The sequence below is a fragment of the Rhinatrema bivittatum genome, chromosome 1 (genome assembly GCF_901001135.1).
Source record: "Rhinatrema bivittatum chromosome 1, aRhiBiv1.1, whole genome shotgun sequence".
Lineage (NCBI taxonomy): Eukaryota > Metazoa > Chordata > Amphibia > Gymnophiona > Rhinatrematidae > Rhinatrema > Rhinatrema bivittatum.
The window spans coordinates 408,128,662-408,145,033 of record NC_042615.1 but is presented as its reverse complement, the minus strand read 5'-3'; the positions used below and the strand labels follow the sequence as shown (position 1 = coordinate 408,145,033).

Genomic DNA, 16,372 nt, shown 5'->3' with positions numbered 1-16,372 from the left:
CAGTTCATAGGTGCAGATCTCAACACCATCACAGCAAAAGCTTTTCTTCCAAGAGACCGTGCTCAAACTCTCGTTATCTTAGTGCACTCTATTCGCAATCAGTCTCGAGTTACAGCTCATCAGTGCCTCACCCTACTCGGACACATGGCCTCAACAGTTCACGTCACTCCCATGGCCAGACTGACCATGCGACTAATGCAATGGACTCTCAAAGATCAGTGGATTCAAGCCATTCAACCATTATCCACTCCCATTCAGATAACACAAGACCTGAAATCTTCCCTTCTCTGGTGGACATCAACGATCAACTTGCTCAAAGTCCTACCTTTCCAGCAACCAGTTCCACAAGTGACTTTAACTACAGATGCATCCACCTTGGGTTGGGGAGCTCACATTGGTCATCTAAAGACACAGGGCACGTGGACAAAGCAAGAAGCCTCCTTTCAAATAAACTTCCTGGAGCTTCGAGCTATATGCTATGCACTACATGCGTTCAAGGACTGTCTTTCACACAAGACTGTTCTGATCCAAACGGAAAACACAGTAGCCATGTGGTACATCAACAAACAAGGGGGAACAGGTTCCTACCTCCTTTGTCAGGAAGCAGCTCAAATTTGGGACTGGGCCCTAGCACACTCAATTCTTCTACGGGCCACCTACCTAGCGGGCATCCACAACACAGTAGCGGATCGCCTCAGCCATCACTTCCAACCACACGAGTGGTCTCTAGACCCAGCGCTAGCAACCTAGATATTTCAACGCTGGGGTCAACCAACAATAGATCTCTTTGCATCCCATCTGAGCTACAAAGTGAACAATTACTGCTCTCTCCTCTGGCAGCAGAACAGCCTACCGAAGGACGCCTTTGCTCGCCATTGGAATTCAGGCCTGTTATATGCGTATCCACCGATACCTCTCATAACCAAAACTCTAGTGAAACTGCAACAGGACAAGGGGTCCATGATACTCATAGCCCCATACTGGCCTCGACAAGTATGGTTTCCCACACTTCTAGATCTCTCAGTCAGGGATCCAATTCGCCTGGGAGTAGCTCCCAATCTCATAACTCAGGAACAGGGTCAGCTGCGCCATCCCAACCTTCAATCTCTGTCCCTAACAGCATGGATGTTGAGAGCTTGATCTTACAACCACTCAACCTTCCAACCACTATATCTCAAGTGCTGATAGCATCACGTAAACCTTCCACTAGAAAGAATTATTCCTACAAATGGAAACGGTTTACTTTGTGGTGCACTCAGAATGCACTAGATCCTTTCACTTGCCCCACTACCTCACTACTAGATTACCTATACCATCTCTCAGACTCTGGTCTTAAGACTTCATCTGTAAGAGTACATTTGAGTGCAATCTCAGCTTATCATAACAAGCTGGGAGATACACCTATCTCTACACAGCCTCTCGTCAGTAAATTCATGAGAGGCCTAAATCACATTAAACCTCCATTTCATTCCCCAAGCATACAATGGGACCTGAACGTAGTATTAACCAGGCTTATGGGTTCTCCATTTGAACCCATAGATACCTGTGACCTTAAATATCTTACTTGGAAAACTGTATTCCTCATAGCCATTACATCAGCTAGAAGGGTCAGTGAACTACAAGCTTTAGTCACATACGAACCTTTTACAAAGTTCCTACATGACAGGGTGGTCCTCCGTACTCATCCAAAATTCCTTCCAAAAGTAGTCACGGAATTCCACCTCAATCAATCTATAGTTTTACCAACATTCTTTCCAAGGCCTCACTCTCACCAGGGTGAAAGAGCCTTACATACCTTGGACTGTAAGCGTACACTGTCTTTCTATTTAAACCGCACTACAGTCCAAAGGAAATCCAGTCAACTATTTGTATCCTATGATCCAAACAAACCTGGAAAACCAGTGGGTAAGCATACTTTGTCAAATTGGCTAGCAGATTGCATACAATTTTGTTACGAAAAAGCAGGCCTTACTCTTCAAGGGTGAGTAAAAGCACACTCAGAGCGATGTCAACCTCAGTAGCGCACCTTCGCTCTGTACCTATTCTGGACATTTGTAAAGCAGCAACATGGAGTTCTCTTCACACTTTTGCAGCTCACTACTGTTTAGAAAAAGAAGGAAGACAAGATTCAGCATATGGACAATCTGTCTTAAAAAACTTATTTCCAGTATAATCCCAACTCCTTCTACATCCAACCTGCTGTAATCTTCGGCTGATTCATTTCAACAACAATACTTCACTGTTGCTTCGCCTTAAAATGACTCAGCCTCTAGCTTGCTAATCGCCCATATGTGAGGACTAGCATCCTGCTTGTCCTGGGATAAAGCAAAATTGCTTACCTTGTAATAGGTGTTATCCCAGGACAGCAGGATGTAGTCCTCACGAAACCCACCCGCCACCCCGCAGAGTTGGGTCCGATACGTTTTATTATTTTATTTTGGCTAACGTTAATTGCTACAAAACAAGACTGAAGGGAGACCCCTGTGGCAGGGAATATCATGGCATGCTGGGCATGCTCAGTAGGCACTCTGGTGCCAGTCAAAAGTTTCATAGAAACTTTTTAAAGACGTTTTCCGTACATAGGGCTCCATTACTGATGTCACCCATATGTGAGGACTACATCCTGCTGTCCTGGGATAACACCTATTACAAGGTAAGCAATTTTGCTGTATCTTCATTGATGGAGGTAGTTTCAAACTGTATGTCAGATTTTCTAGTTGCCGAAGGATAGCAAAGGGACCCACATAGCAAGGTGCAAAACGTGCTGAAGGAAGTTTAAGGAGAAGATACTTGGTGCTTAACCAGACTTTATCTCCAGGCTGAAACTGTGGTGCCTTTCAATGATGAGCATCATAGGTTCTTTTTGCTTTCTGTCGTGCTTTGAGGAGTAGCTCCTTTGTTTGCTCCAAAAGTTGAGATAGTTCTGCTGCAGTAGTCTGTGCAGCAGGAGAGGTCACTGATAATGGAATAGGCAGAGGAGGCAGCGGTTGTTGTCCATAGACGAGCTGGAAGGGAGAAAACCCTGTAGAAGTAGCAGGATGCGAGTTGATAGCAAATTCTGCCCAAGGCAGTAATTCAGCCCAATTGTTCTGCCTTGCATTGACATAGAATCACAGAAATTGTTTCAGTGTTCTATTCATCTTCTCAGTCTGACCGTTAGACTGAGGATGGTAGGTGGAGGTTAAGTCCAAGGCAATGTCAAATTTTTGATATAAAGCTCTCCAAAACTTTGCAGTAAATTATACTCCTCTGTCAGATAGGATATGCTTAGGCATCCCATGAAGACGGAAGATGTGTTTAATAAAGAGTTTTGCTAACTCCGTAGCAGACGGTAATCCTGTTAATGCTACAAAATGTTCCAATTTGGAGAAGTGATCAACTGTAACCCAAATGATGGTGTTTCTGGATGATGGCAAGTCTACCACAAAATCGGTTCCTATATGTATCCAGGGTTCATCCGCGATGGTAGAGGTTGTAACAAACCCCAAGGACATCCGGGCGGTGGTTTTTGCTTGGCACAGACAGCGCAGGAACCCACATAAGCTTGTATGTCCTTTTTCATGGTTGGCCACCAATAGTACCGCTGTAACATAGCTAGGGTGCGACTCTGTCCCGGATGGCCGGCCAGATGGGAATCATGTGCCCACTTCAATAGTTTCTTCCTTAGATTTCTGGCCACCACCGTCTTCCCGGCGGGTACCGCATGAGTGGCTGCAAGAACCACTCTTCCGGGGTCAATGATGTGACGGGGTTCGTCTGGCACATCCTGCGGGGAGAAGGATTGTGACAAGGCATCCGCCCGAGTGTTCTTCTCTCCCGGACGATACTTCAGAAGGAAGTCCAATCTGTTAAAGAACAGGGACCATCTTGCTTGACGGTCATTGAGTCGTTGAGCATGTCTGAGGTACTCCAAATTTTTGTGATCGGTGTAAACTACTATTTGGTATTGTGTGCCTTCCAGCCGAGGACACCACTCTTCAAAGGCCAGCTTGATTGCGAGTAACTCTTTGTCTCCGATTCCATAATTTCTTTCGGCATGCGAGAACTGCCTTGAGAAGAAGGAACAAGGATGGAGCACATTATATTCGCTATACTGGCTTAAAACCGCTCCCACACCAACGTCTGATGCGTCGACCTAGACGAATGGATGATGTGGGTCAGGATGGCGGAGGCACGGCTTCTTTTGAAAAGCCTCTTTGAATGTCAGAAAGGCTGATATGGCTTCAGGAGACCAGTTGGCGGGATTGGCTCCCTTCTTAGTCATAGCAGTTAGAGGGACTGTCAATGATGAGTAGTTTTTAATAAAGGAACGATAGTAATTGGTGAAGCCCAAGAAATGGCGCAGTGCTTTCAGGCCTGTAGGTTGGGGCCAGTCCCGGATACTTTCTAATTTCTTGGGGTCCATCTGAAACCCGTTCTTAGAAACAATGTATCCCAGGAAGGGTACAGACTCCTTGTGGAATTTGCACTTTTCAAGCTTTGCATATAGGTGATACTCACGCAGGCGTCTTGAAACTTTCTTGACATCCTCCTGATGAGTTTGCAGATCTTGGGAGAAGATCAATATATCATCGAGATGTACTACTAAGCATTGATAAAGGAAGTCCCATAAGAAGTCGTTCATCATATTTTGAAAGACTGCGGGTGCGATATTCAAACCGAAGGGCATGTTGAGATATTCGAAGTGTCCATTGTGGGTGTTAAAAGCAGTCTTCCATTCGTCTCCTTCACGAATACGCACCAAGTTGTAAGCTCCTTTAAGGTCTAATTTGGAGAATATCTTGGCTCCTTGGAGCCTGTCGAACAGTTCAGAAATTAAGGGCAGGGGGTACCTGTCCTTGATGGTAATCTCATTCAGACCCCTGTAATCGATGCAGAGGCGTAAGATGCCATCTTTCTTCCCTACAAAAAAGAAGCCTGTACCAGCAGGAGATTTGTAGGGTCTAATGAATCCCTTCTGCAGGTTCTCTTGTTTGTAGGTGGACATGGCTTGAGTCTCAGCTACTGAAAGAGGGTAAACTCTTCCTCTAGGAGGTTCTGAATTAGGCTTCAGATATATGGTGCAGTCGAATACTCTGTGCGGTGGAAGTACATCTGCTGCTTGTTTTGAGAAAACATCCTGGAAGGAGTCATATTGTGGAGGTAAACTAGATAACGATGGTATAGTGGGCATGCAAATGAGCGGTGAATCTTCCGCAAGGCACTGGCCATGACAGTCAGGTCCCCACCGGGACAGTTCCAATGTGGCCCAATTAAATTGTGGCATATGATCTTGAAGCCAAGGCAGTCCAAGTACCACCGGATGCATGGCCTTTTCCAATATGAGAAAAGAGATGGATTCTAGGGATGTGAATCGTGTCCTCGATCGTCTTAACGATCGATTTCGGCTGGGAGGGGGAGGGAATCGTATTGTTGCCGTTTGGGGGGGTAAAATATCGTGAAAAATCGTGAAAAATCGAAAAAATCGAAAAATCGCAAAACCGGCACATTAAAACCCCCTAAAACCCCACCCCCGACCCTTTAAATTAAATCCCCCACCCTCCCGAACCCCCCCAAATGACTTAAATAACCTGCGGGTCCAGCGGCGGTCCGGAACGGCAGCGGTCCGGAACGGGCTCCTGCTCCTGAATCTTGTTGTCTTCAGCGGCGCCATTTTCCCAACATGGCGCCGAAAAATGGCGGCGGCCATAGACGAACACGATTGGACGGCAGGAGGGTCCTTCCGGACCCCCGCTGGACTTTGGCAAGTCTCGTGGGGTCAGGAGGCCCCCCACAAGCTGGCCAAAAGTTCCTGGAGGTCCAGCGGGGGTCAGGGAGCGATTTCCCGCCGCGAATCGTTTTCGTACGGAAATGGCGCCGGCAGGAGATCAACTTCAGGAGGTCGTTCAGAGAGGGTTCCGGCGCCTCGCTGAACAACCTCCTGCAGTCGATCTCCTGCCGGCGCCATTTTCCGTACGAAAACGATTCGCGGCGGGAAATCGCTCCCTGACCCCCCGCTGGACCTCCAGGAACTTTTGGCCAGCTTGTGGGGGGCCTCCTGACCCCCACGAGACTTGCCAAAAGTCCAGCGGGGGTCCGGAAGGACCTCCTGCCGTCCAATCGTGTTCGTCTATGGCCGCCGCCATTTTTCGGCGCCATTTTGGAAAATGGCGCCGGCTGAAGACAACAAGATTCAGGAGCAGGAGCCCGTTCCGGACCGCTGCCGTTCCGGACCGCCGCTGGACCCACAGGTTATTTAAGTCATTTGGGGGGGGTTCGGGAGGGTGGGGGATTTAATTTAAAGGGTCGGGGGTGGGTTTTAGGGGGTTTTAAAGTGCCGGTTTTGCGATTTTTCGATTTTTCACGATTTTCACGATTTTTCACGATATTTTACCCCCCCCAAACGGCAACATACGATTCCCTCCCCCTCCCATCCGAAATCGATCGTTAAGACGATCGAGGACACGATTCACATCCCTAGTAGCTAGTGCAGTAATAATGGCAGAGTCAAGAGAAATTCTGACCGCTGAATTAGCACCAGGCCACTCATAGCATCTTAAGCTGAGAGAGAAGACTGGACCTGCCATCAGCAAAAAATATGCAGCTTGGAGGGGCATCCCAACAAAACCCTGAGAGGTCGGGACAAAGGCATGTTCCCCTTTAAGGGCTGTATAGCCCAGAGTTCCCCTTAAATTCAGTCTGCCTGAACCTCCCGGCAGACTAACTCCCATTCCCAAATGGGGGGATGTAAAGATGTCAGAAGAGAGAGGCAGTCTCCCACCCTCCCCGCCCCCGCAAACCCACAGTAATCAACCACAGAAAATTGTTAACATAGAACCAAGGCAAACATCAAAAACGCGCTCAGCATATGTCAACAATATTCAGACATTAGTAACCATCATTAGAATGTAAGAAAATAATCAGAACCTCTATTTCCCTTAAATAGATTGGTAAAAGAAAAGTCATGGGGGGCCCTGCTTGGAAGAAGGCCCGCCGGAGTGCCTACGCAGCCTGCTGTTGCGCTTCCCCACCCTTTGCCACGCAGGATGTTGAGTGAGAGGGGTGGCAGTTCTCGGCGGCCTGGAAGGAGGTTGAGAAGCAGTATATCCCAGTGAAGCTAAACTAGGAGTGGCCTCTTCAGCAGAGAAACATTTGTGGGTAACCCCCTCGAGCGTAAAGGAGAGACCAAAGGGGTGCAACCACCGGTATTTCACAGTTTTAGTACGCAAAAATAGTGTCACTTCCCTGAACGTTTGGCGATTTTGCAGAGTGGCCAGGGAGAGGTCCGGGAAAACAGCAATGTCGTGTCCCTTCCAGGCCCACGCAGTACGTTCCCTGGCGGCTGCTGCAACCTGCTCCTTGACTTTGTAGGCAGAGAAACAAACAATTATGTCTCGTGGTCGGTTATTCTGAGGGGACCGCAGAGCCCTGTGCGCCCGATCAAATTGTATGTCGGGGAGAGGGAGGTCCCCCCGATTGTTAGCCTCACCTAATAGATGTAGGCAGAAATCGCGGATCAGCACGTGGCAGTCCTCTGGCCCCGGCGATTCAGGGAAGCCGCGAAAGCGGAGGTTACTCCTCCTCGCCCTATTTTCCAAATCGGCGAGTTTAGCTGCAATTTGGTCTGCCTCCGTGCGGAGAGAATCAGTGAGGGTTTTTGTCTCAAAAAGCTGCGCAGCATGTCCCTCGAGGCGGACATCTAAGTCGTCCACTCTACGGCCCATAGTCGTCAGGTCCTCCCGCAACTCCTCCACGTGTGTCAAAAATTCCTGTCGAAAAGATTTAATGTCTGCTCGCAAACCTGCAAACCATTCCCGAAATTCATCCCGGGTGGGGTGGGCAGACATGGTTCCGGCAGCAAGATCCGAGGTAGACGGAGTAGCCTCCGGGGTCTCTGCCCGCGGGGAGCCGCCATTTTGGTCTCCGTCTATGTTAGGAGGGCCAGCGTCAGAGTCTGTAAGCCCTTCTTTGTGGTAGGAAAAACGCTGTAAGTCCGGATTTTTTTTCTTGCTCGCCATGGTACACGAAGGGGCAGCACTGCCAAGGCTATGAGTAGGTTACAAGATGTAATTAGAGCGTGGATCGCCGCGGATTCGGGTTAGGGCGGCGGGAGCACAAGATTCAGGCTGCCATTTCTCAGCGTGACGTCACACGCCCCCCCGGCTTTTCTTATGTTTTATATAAGATGTTAAGCGTCCAGGTAGCCACCCCCCTGACAAATTTCTACACCATGGGTCTGGCGATGAACTCTTTCCCGACAGATTTTAACAGTGCTCATATTATAATTCTTCCTAAAGCCGAGAAAGACCTTGAAAAACCAGAATCTTACAGACCTATTTCCCTACTGAATAGTGATTTAACAATTTTGGCATGAGTAATGGCAGAACGCCTGAATCTGGTCGTACCCCACTTGATCTCGCCGCAGCAAGTGGGCTTTGTCAAAGGACGTAAAGCTACGAGCCATTTCCCTGTACGTACCAGGATCAGTCCAGACGGTGGGTTATGTCCCCCGTCCAGCAGATGGAGTCAGAACAGACTTCGAGGGACTCACCATATAGGCCAGTACGCCCTCTGCAGGTGCTCAGTATCTTTCTGACTCCAGCAGATGCGAGTAGGGGAACCGGTTGTTCCCCCAGAGTAGCAGGGTTTAGTTCTTCTGCTTCTTTCTTCTTCTCTGTTTTCTCTTGGGAGCATTTGGATCAAGTTTTAAAGTTTGACAAAACAAAAAAAAAAAAAAAATGGACAATTTTTGGGGAGGCGTGGTGTGTTTTTTTCCTAAGCTCTGTCTGCCTCCTCTAGATTTCTCTCTCCTTTCTCCTCCTGCCTAGCCGGGGGTAAGTTATTCTGTTTGTGTTGTTTTCTTATTTTTCCTCGCGTCTAGGTTGGCTTGTGAGCGGGTGCCTCGTGGAAGCTGGTGGTGCCGGCCTCTCCACCTCAGCTTCCACCGCCCCGCGGCCCCGAGACGTGCATTCCCCGGGGTCACTGCTGCAGGGAGGGTCGTTTCCCCTGCGCCTTCGGGGCGGTCTCGAGCGGGCAGCGCAGGCCGGTTGGGCCCCCCCGCGGCACCTTCCCTCCTCCTCTGGGCACCCCCCCCCCCTGCGGCCTTTCTGCTCCTCCCCCGGCGATCCCGATGCCGCGGCCATCCCGGTGTGCGGCCTGCGGCGAGCCGGGGTCGAGGATTTCTAGAGAGGGGATCTGCGCTAGGTGTCTCCCCGGAGGGGAAGGCACCTCGCAGCCCCTCAGCCAGTTTTCTTTCCTTTCACAGCGGCCCGGGCGGTGCGGGCCGGCCACTTCGCCGCCTTTGGCGGGAAGGGCGGCCATCTTGGATCTGCAGCGCGCTGGGATTCTTTCTCAGCGCGGCCAGACGAGGAGGAGGGGGAGCTTTCTCCGCCGAATCTTGATCTGGAGGAGGGACCGACGGACCCGGGATCCACGGAGGGCCCCCCCTCGGGGTCCCTCCCGGCCATACCTCGATTTTCACTGGAATTCATCCTGCTTATGCACAGTGCATATTTGCAGGGCCTTGAGACTCCCGGTGGCCTCCCCATGGGCCCCCCTCCTGCCAAAACTTCACGGATTCCGTCTGCTCCGCAGGGCCCCCCCGACCTGGTGGGCTCGGTGTCTGGGGCCCCACCAGCGACCACCCGGCTGTGTCCTGCCCCGGGAGGAGCGGGGGCGGTTCCAGCCTCGGGGGGAGACCCCCTCGGATCCCACGGATGCTGCGCTTCCGGACGCTCAGGCGGAGGGAGACGATCCGCATGCGCTCCGCATTTTCCAGCGAGAGGAGTTGGATGCCCTGATTCCTCAGATTCTTCTAGTGCTGGACCTGGACCCGCCGCCGGACCCGCCGGCTCCTGTGGCCCCTGCCGTCGCCACGTCCTCCAGGAAGGGGGATCCAGTTCTAGCCGCCTTCCGGCCACGGTCTCGAGCTTTTCCTATCCATGATTCTTTTTTGCAGCTCCTGACCAGGGAGTGGGATACTCCAGAAGCATCTTTGAAGGTCAGTAGAGCCATGGAGAAATTGTATCCTCTTCCTGAAGATTTTCTGGAGCTTATCAAGGTCCCAAAGGTGGACTCGGCGATGTCAGCGGTCACCAAGAGGACAACAATTCCCGTGACGGGCGGAGCAGCATTGCGCGATACACAGGGACTGCAAGCTGGAAATTTTCCTCAAGCACGTTTTGAGGTCTCCGCCCTGGGGATGCGAGCAGTCATGTGCAGCTCGCTTGCGCAACGGGCCAGTCTTCGCTGGGTACAGCAACTCCTTACTTCTCAAGATTTGCCTCCAGAAGAAGCCGCCCAGGTGGACCGCCTGGAGTCGGCCATAGCTTACGGGGCGGATGCCCTGTACGACCTCTTCCAGGTCCTGGCGAGGTCCATGGTATCGGTGGTAGCGGCTCGGCGTCTCTTGTGCCTTCGTAACTGGGTGGCAGATGCCTCTTCTAAGTCAAGTTTGGGCTCTCTACCTTTCCAAGGCAAGTTTCTCTTCAGAGAGGACTTGGATCAGATCATCAAGTCCCTTGGGGAGAACGTGGTCTCCCGTTTACCTGACAATAGACATCGTCCGTCGAGGTCTTTTGGCTCCTCTCAAACCAGGGCCAGAGCGCAGCGGCGCTACAGGAGCTACAGGCAGACGGGGACTAGGACTCCCTCCTCCAGATCGCAGTCCTGGCCGCGGTCCTTTCATGGCCACCGGCCCTCATGCGATGGCTCGGGGCAGGGGAATCCCCCGCCCAAGCCCCCACAATGATGCCAGAGTCGCCCACTCCTCCAACCACAGGCTCCCACCGCCACTGCCTGGATAAACGTGCGCCCGCCAGCTCCCGCCGCCGCCTGGATGAACACACGCCCACCTGCCTGCCGGCTCCCGCCGTCGCCGCCTGGATGAATGCATGCCCGCCCGGCCGCTGGCTCCCGCCGCCGCCGCCTGGATGAATGCACGCCCGCCCGCCGGCTCCCGCCGCCGCTGCCTGGATAAACGCACGCCCGCTGGCTCCCACCGCCACCTGGATGAACGCGCGCCCACCTGCCTGCCGGCTCCCGCCGCCGCCTGGATGAATGCGCGCCCGCCCGCCGGCTGCCGCCGCCCGCCCTGCATGAACGCGCGCCCGCCCGCCCACCAGCTCCCGCGCCGCCGCCTGCCTGGATGAACGCGCGCCTGCTGGCTCCCGCCGCGGCTGGATGAACGTGCGCAGAGATATGCTTATTTTAAAAACCGTGCAACTCCCCCAATAGCTTCTAAAATACTGGCATAAATCTCCATGTCCCAATTTTGTGCACGCATTTCATGAGTTGTGCAGTCTATTGGAAATTAACCGCTTATCAGTATTATACAAGTTGTTTTCTATATCATTTTATTAGTTATAAGTTGTTGCGTCTGTAAACAAACGGAAGGATTTTAAAAGGGTTACGTGCGTCGAGCCTATTTTGCATAGGCCCGGCGACGCGCACAAAGCCCCAGGACGCACGTATGTCCCGGGGCTTTGTGAAAGGGACGGGGCAGGGGCGGGACCGAGGCCTCCGGCACAGCGACTGTGCTAGGGGATCACGCGCCGGCAGCCGGCCGGTGCGCCCAAGTTATGCCTGCCAGAAGCAGGGGTAATTTACAAAATAAAGGTGGGGGAGGGGATTTAGGTAGGACTGGGGGCTGGTTAGATAGGGGAAGGGAGGGGAAGGTGGAGGGGGGCCTAAGGAAAGTTTCAGTTTTGGAGTGGCTTCGGAGGGAATGGGGAAAGCCATCGGGGCTTCCCTAGGGCTCGGCGCGCACATGGTGCACTAATGTGCACCCCCTTGTGCGCACCAACCCTGGATTTTATAACATGCGTGTCGGGTAGTGGCACAAATGTAGGCTGCACACACGTAGGTTTAAAAATCTGCCCCAAAATGTTTACCTGTCTGTTTGACTCATCAGTATGTGACAGCAATTTTACCATATCCATAAGCAAGATTCTTAATATTAATTGTTTTTCATTGCATAACTATAACATAGTCATATATGTTACTCATTTAATTCATATTGATTTTCATTCATTTAGCTAATCCTCAACCCATAATAGGTTATGAACCAGGGAAGCTAGGGTTCAAATCCCATGGCTGCTCCTTGTAAGCTTGGGAAAGTTACTTCACCCTCAATTGACTCAGGTACAAACTCAGGGCCTTATTCACCACGCTATGTTATGCCATTTACTGCTCAAAAAATGTTTCTTGCACGTTAATGGCCTAACATGGGGATAATGAGAGTCATTTCAAATATCTCACATTATTTTAGCCCCATCACTGCATATATTTAAATGAGCTGATTAATATGGAAAAAAATTGCAAACCTCATTATTTGACTTTAAGTTATCTATTATTCTTGAGTTACAATCAACTTCCTCCAGGAATGCTAACGCACATCTTGATAGTCCAAATACCCTGTCTTAAATGGGCCAATGGCCCCAAGTAAGCCCCCCAAAAGTACTCAATGACCTGGGGGTCTTTATAGACTACCTGTCCCACACCCACCTACCATTTCCCCTGAATCCAGTCCATTGCCAAAAGAATAGAAAAATATTTTTTTTATATCAGCACCAGGCCAATAGGTATAACAGCCAGAAGGCACCATTTTGAATGGAAGCTGTAGGGCCTGGAGTATACAGGGCATTATGAGCTCCTACTGGACTACCAGGTTATTTTTGTGAGTAATGGGGGAGTCCCATAGGAGGGTCTAGGGTAGGGGATGGGGATCCCGGCCTCTGGGGGCCAGATTTTGTGATAAAGGGGAAGGGCTGGAAGAGGGGGGAAGGGCCTGGTGCCAATTTTAAAAATTTTGGTTTTCTATTATTTTGACAATGGGCTGCCTCCAGGAGCACTGGGGGACAGGTGGGTCTATGGAGATCTCCAGACTTTTTGAGTACTTTCAGGAACAAGGGTGTTACTCAGAGCAATCAGCTCCTTTAAGCAATGGTGGTCCCCACAATCCTGGGGCCATCATTGTGCAAAGTTTGGGGACATCTATGCCATGCTATTTTTCCACTATATTTATAACCATGGGAATCACAAATTGGCAGGACCATTTACCATGGCTTTGTGACTCCAGTGCTATTTTCGCTCAGGGAAATATACTGTGGCTTAATGAATGAGCCTATTAGATTGGTTACATTGGTTATATTGATTATATTGAGTACCTTAATGTAATCCACTTTGAAGTACCTGAAAGGTGGAATATACATCAGATAAATAATAAAATATAATAAGTAATAATATGACACCTACTTATTTTTAGCATTTCATTGATTTATTTTATTAATTTAATTATTCTGTATTCCTTTGCTATTCTCTTATTATTTGTATATTAAAAATCCTCTTCTTGAATTCCTATTATTGCTAATTCTTATTTTCATTATTGTTAAAATGGTCATAATTAATTTTTTATTCAAATTATAATTGATCATTACTTTATTGAAATTAATTTGTTTAGATTCATATAATTGCTTAAAGTTTGTATTAATATTTTGATAATTAAAATAAGAAATTATGGTAATTACTTTAGATTATTTTTCATAATATTGCTTCATTGTTTTATTATACTTGATTTTATTTGCATTAAGTGTATTATTATAATTTATATTGCCATTTATTATTCCATATATCTTAATGCTGTGACAATTCACTGATTTCCACTTACTTATATTCACTTGTGCTTGCTCATTGTCAACAAATAGCACACTGCTACGCATGGCCAGAATACAATTACATTAGACTTCGGACTCAAGCTGTAGGTTTAGTATGTCCCTGATACATTGTTGTCACTGATTCAGGAAACAGTAGAATGTTCTTGTGTTTTACATGTAGCATTCTGTATTTTTCTATTATATCTCAGAGAAATTGTTGATCTTTCATCTTTTAACTGAAATCAGCATTTTCAGAATCTGACAGTTTGTTATCAGCTTAACATCCATCTTGTAGGTGGCAAAACTACCATTTAATAGCTATCTCATTAGTCTGTATATATACCTAGAGTTTTATAGACAATTCTTTCATTTCAGTCACCTAGAATTGAAAGCAATCTTCAATGCTTTGAAAGTGTTCATTCCATGGTTGTTATTGATCTGGACAGGTGGCAATGTTTTATATCAACAAACAATGGGGAACAGATTCTTACAGATTATGCCTGGAAGTCCAATGGTTGATTTACCAATACATTTTTCCTTTTGTTGCTTATCTTTTTAGAAACTGGAATTAGATTGCAGTTTACTTTATCAACTATAGTTGCATGAATGATAGCTACATAATTAAGTAGCATGTGAATTTTTGGAACTTTCTACATTCCAGAAATAGACATTTTTGCCAAGTTCCTCAACAATACGTTTCCCACATACTGTTCCAGAAGACTTGCAAGGGCAGATTGGCAACGAACGCTTTCTCAATTCAGTGTAGTCTAAGCCTTCTCTAGTTCTGCTAAAAACTGAGAAATGAGGGAGGACAAATGATTTTGACACCTACTTTCCGACCTCATCAACTGGTTTTCCTTGATCCAGTAGGGTTGTGGATATCCCCATCCCTCATCAAGCAGCACAATGGGAAAGTGGTACATCTCAACTTTCTGTCTTTGGCTCTGATGACTTAGACATTGAAAATCAGCTAATTTCATTCAGGCAGTTGCCTACCAGATAAGGGATGTGAATTGTGTGCCCTATCGTCTTAACGATTGAAATTGTTTGTCAGGAGAAGAAAATCATGTTTGGCACGATTTTTTAGTTAAAAAATCATTAAAAATTGTTTTTTCCGATTAGTGCGCACTAACTCCCAGTTAGTGCGCACTAACTGAAAATGATGCAATTTGACACTTTTCAGGTCAGTTAAGGTCAGTTTAGGAATGAATATGTATTCCTATTGGCTGCCCTCTTATTTATTCATGTTACCAAGGTTCCCACTGACAGTATATGGGGGATGGGAAATGGAAACAGTTGGTAGCTTGACAAAAAAAGTAATGTGATCAGTCAATGTGACTAGAACTTGTGCCCTAACCCTGATACCAGGGGTGTTGTGATCTTTATGTACACAGTGCCCTATCCCTATTAATACCAGGAGTGTTGTGATCTTCCTGCACACAGTGCCCTATCCCTATTAATACCAGGAGTGTTGTGATCTTCCTGCACACAGTGCCCTAACCCTGACACCAGGGGTGTTGTGATCTTCCTGCACACAGTGCCCTATCCCTATTAATACCAGGAGTGTTGTGATCTTCCTGCACACAGTGCCCTAACCCTGACACCAGGGGTGTTGTGATCTTCCTGCACACAGTGCCCTAAACCTGATACCAGGGGTGTTGTGATCTTCCTGCACACAGTGCCCTATCCCTATTAATACCAGGAGTGTTGTGATCTTCCTGCACACAGGGTTAGGGCACTCCCTAACCCTGACACCAGGGGTGTTGTGATCTTCCTGCATGCAGTGCCCTATCCCACCTGCATTACTAGTGAGAGGCTGGCTTCACAGACAGGGGGGAGCTTCCTGACCCTCACTCCTCCCCTCCCCCATGTCCCAGCCAGTGAATGGTGAGTGGGTGAGGGGGGGGGGAGGATGGTGAGGCTGAAAACAGCTCTTCCCTGCATTACTAGTGAGAGGCTGGCTTCATAGACAGGGGGGAGCTGCCTGACCCTCACTCCTCCCCTCCCCCATGTCCCAGCCAGTGAATGGTGTGTGGGTGAGTGGGGGGGGGGGGGGGTGGGGAGGATGGTGAAGGCGGAGACAGCTCCCTCCCTGCATTATTAGTGAGAGGCTGGCTTCACAGACAGGGGGGAGCTGCCTGACCTCACTCCTCCCTCCCCAAGTCCCAGCAAGTGAATGGTGTGTGGGTGAGGGGGGGGGGAGGAGGATGGTGAAGGGTGAGACAGCTCGCTCCCTGCATTACTAGTGAGAGGCTGGCTTCACAGACAGGGGGGAACTGCCTGACCCTCACTCATCCGGGGTGTTGTGATCTTCCTGCACACAGTGCGCACTAACACGATTTAACGATTTTTAATGATAAATCGTTAGAATTTCTATTGTATTGTGTTCTATAACGATTTAAGACTATATTAAAATTATCGGACGATAATTTTAATTGTTGAAAAACGATTCACATCCCTATACCAGATTAAAGAAAATTCTACTTACTTCAAGAAAGTACTCTACCAGAATTTCTTACAATTTTAAATTGAAAATTACTCCCCACTACCACCATCTCCATTACCCAAGATCTGGAGTCTAAGTTCATCTTGGATTCCAGGCTACATTTAAACTCACAGATAGCCACAGTTGCTAGGAGCACGTTATATTACCTCAGGCAACTCAATCAGATAAAACCATGTCTGGAGAAAAGTCACCTGGCTACTCTAATGTATACATATGCCTTTTCCAGCTGGATTAC

The 16,372-nt window shown here is 48.6% G+C and overlaps 1 protein-coding gene across 1 annotated transcript in view; it reads left to right on the top strand.

Moving 5' to 3' along the window:
* Positions 1–16,372, top strand: part of DNAH6 (dynein axonemal heavy chain 6) — a 3,261,518-nt gene that overhangs the window by 1,887,106 nt on the left and 1,358,040 nt on the right. The window contains 1 exon segment of the mRNA XM_029602297.1: positions 2,539–2,544. Within this exon segment, the coding sequence (XP_029458157.1) occupies positions 2,539–2,544 (6 nt within the window).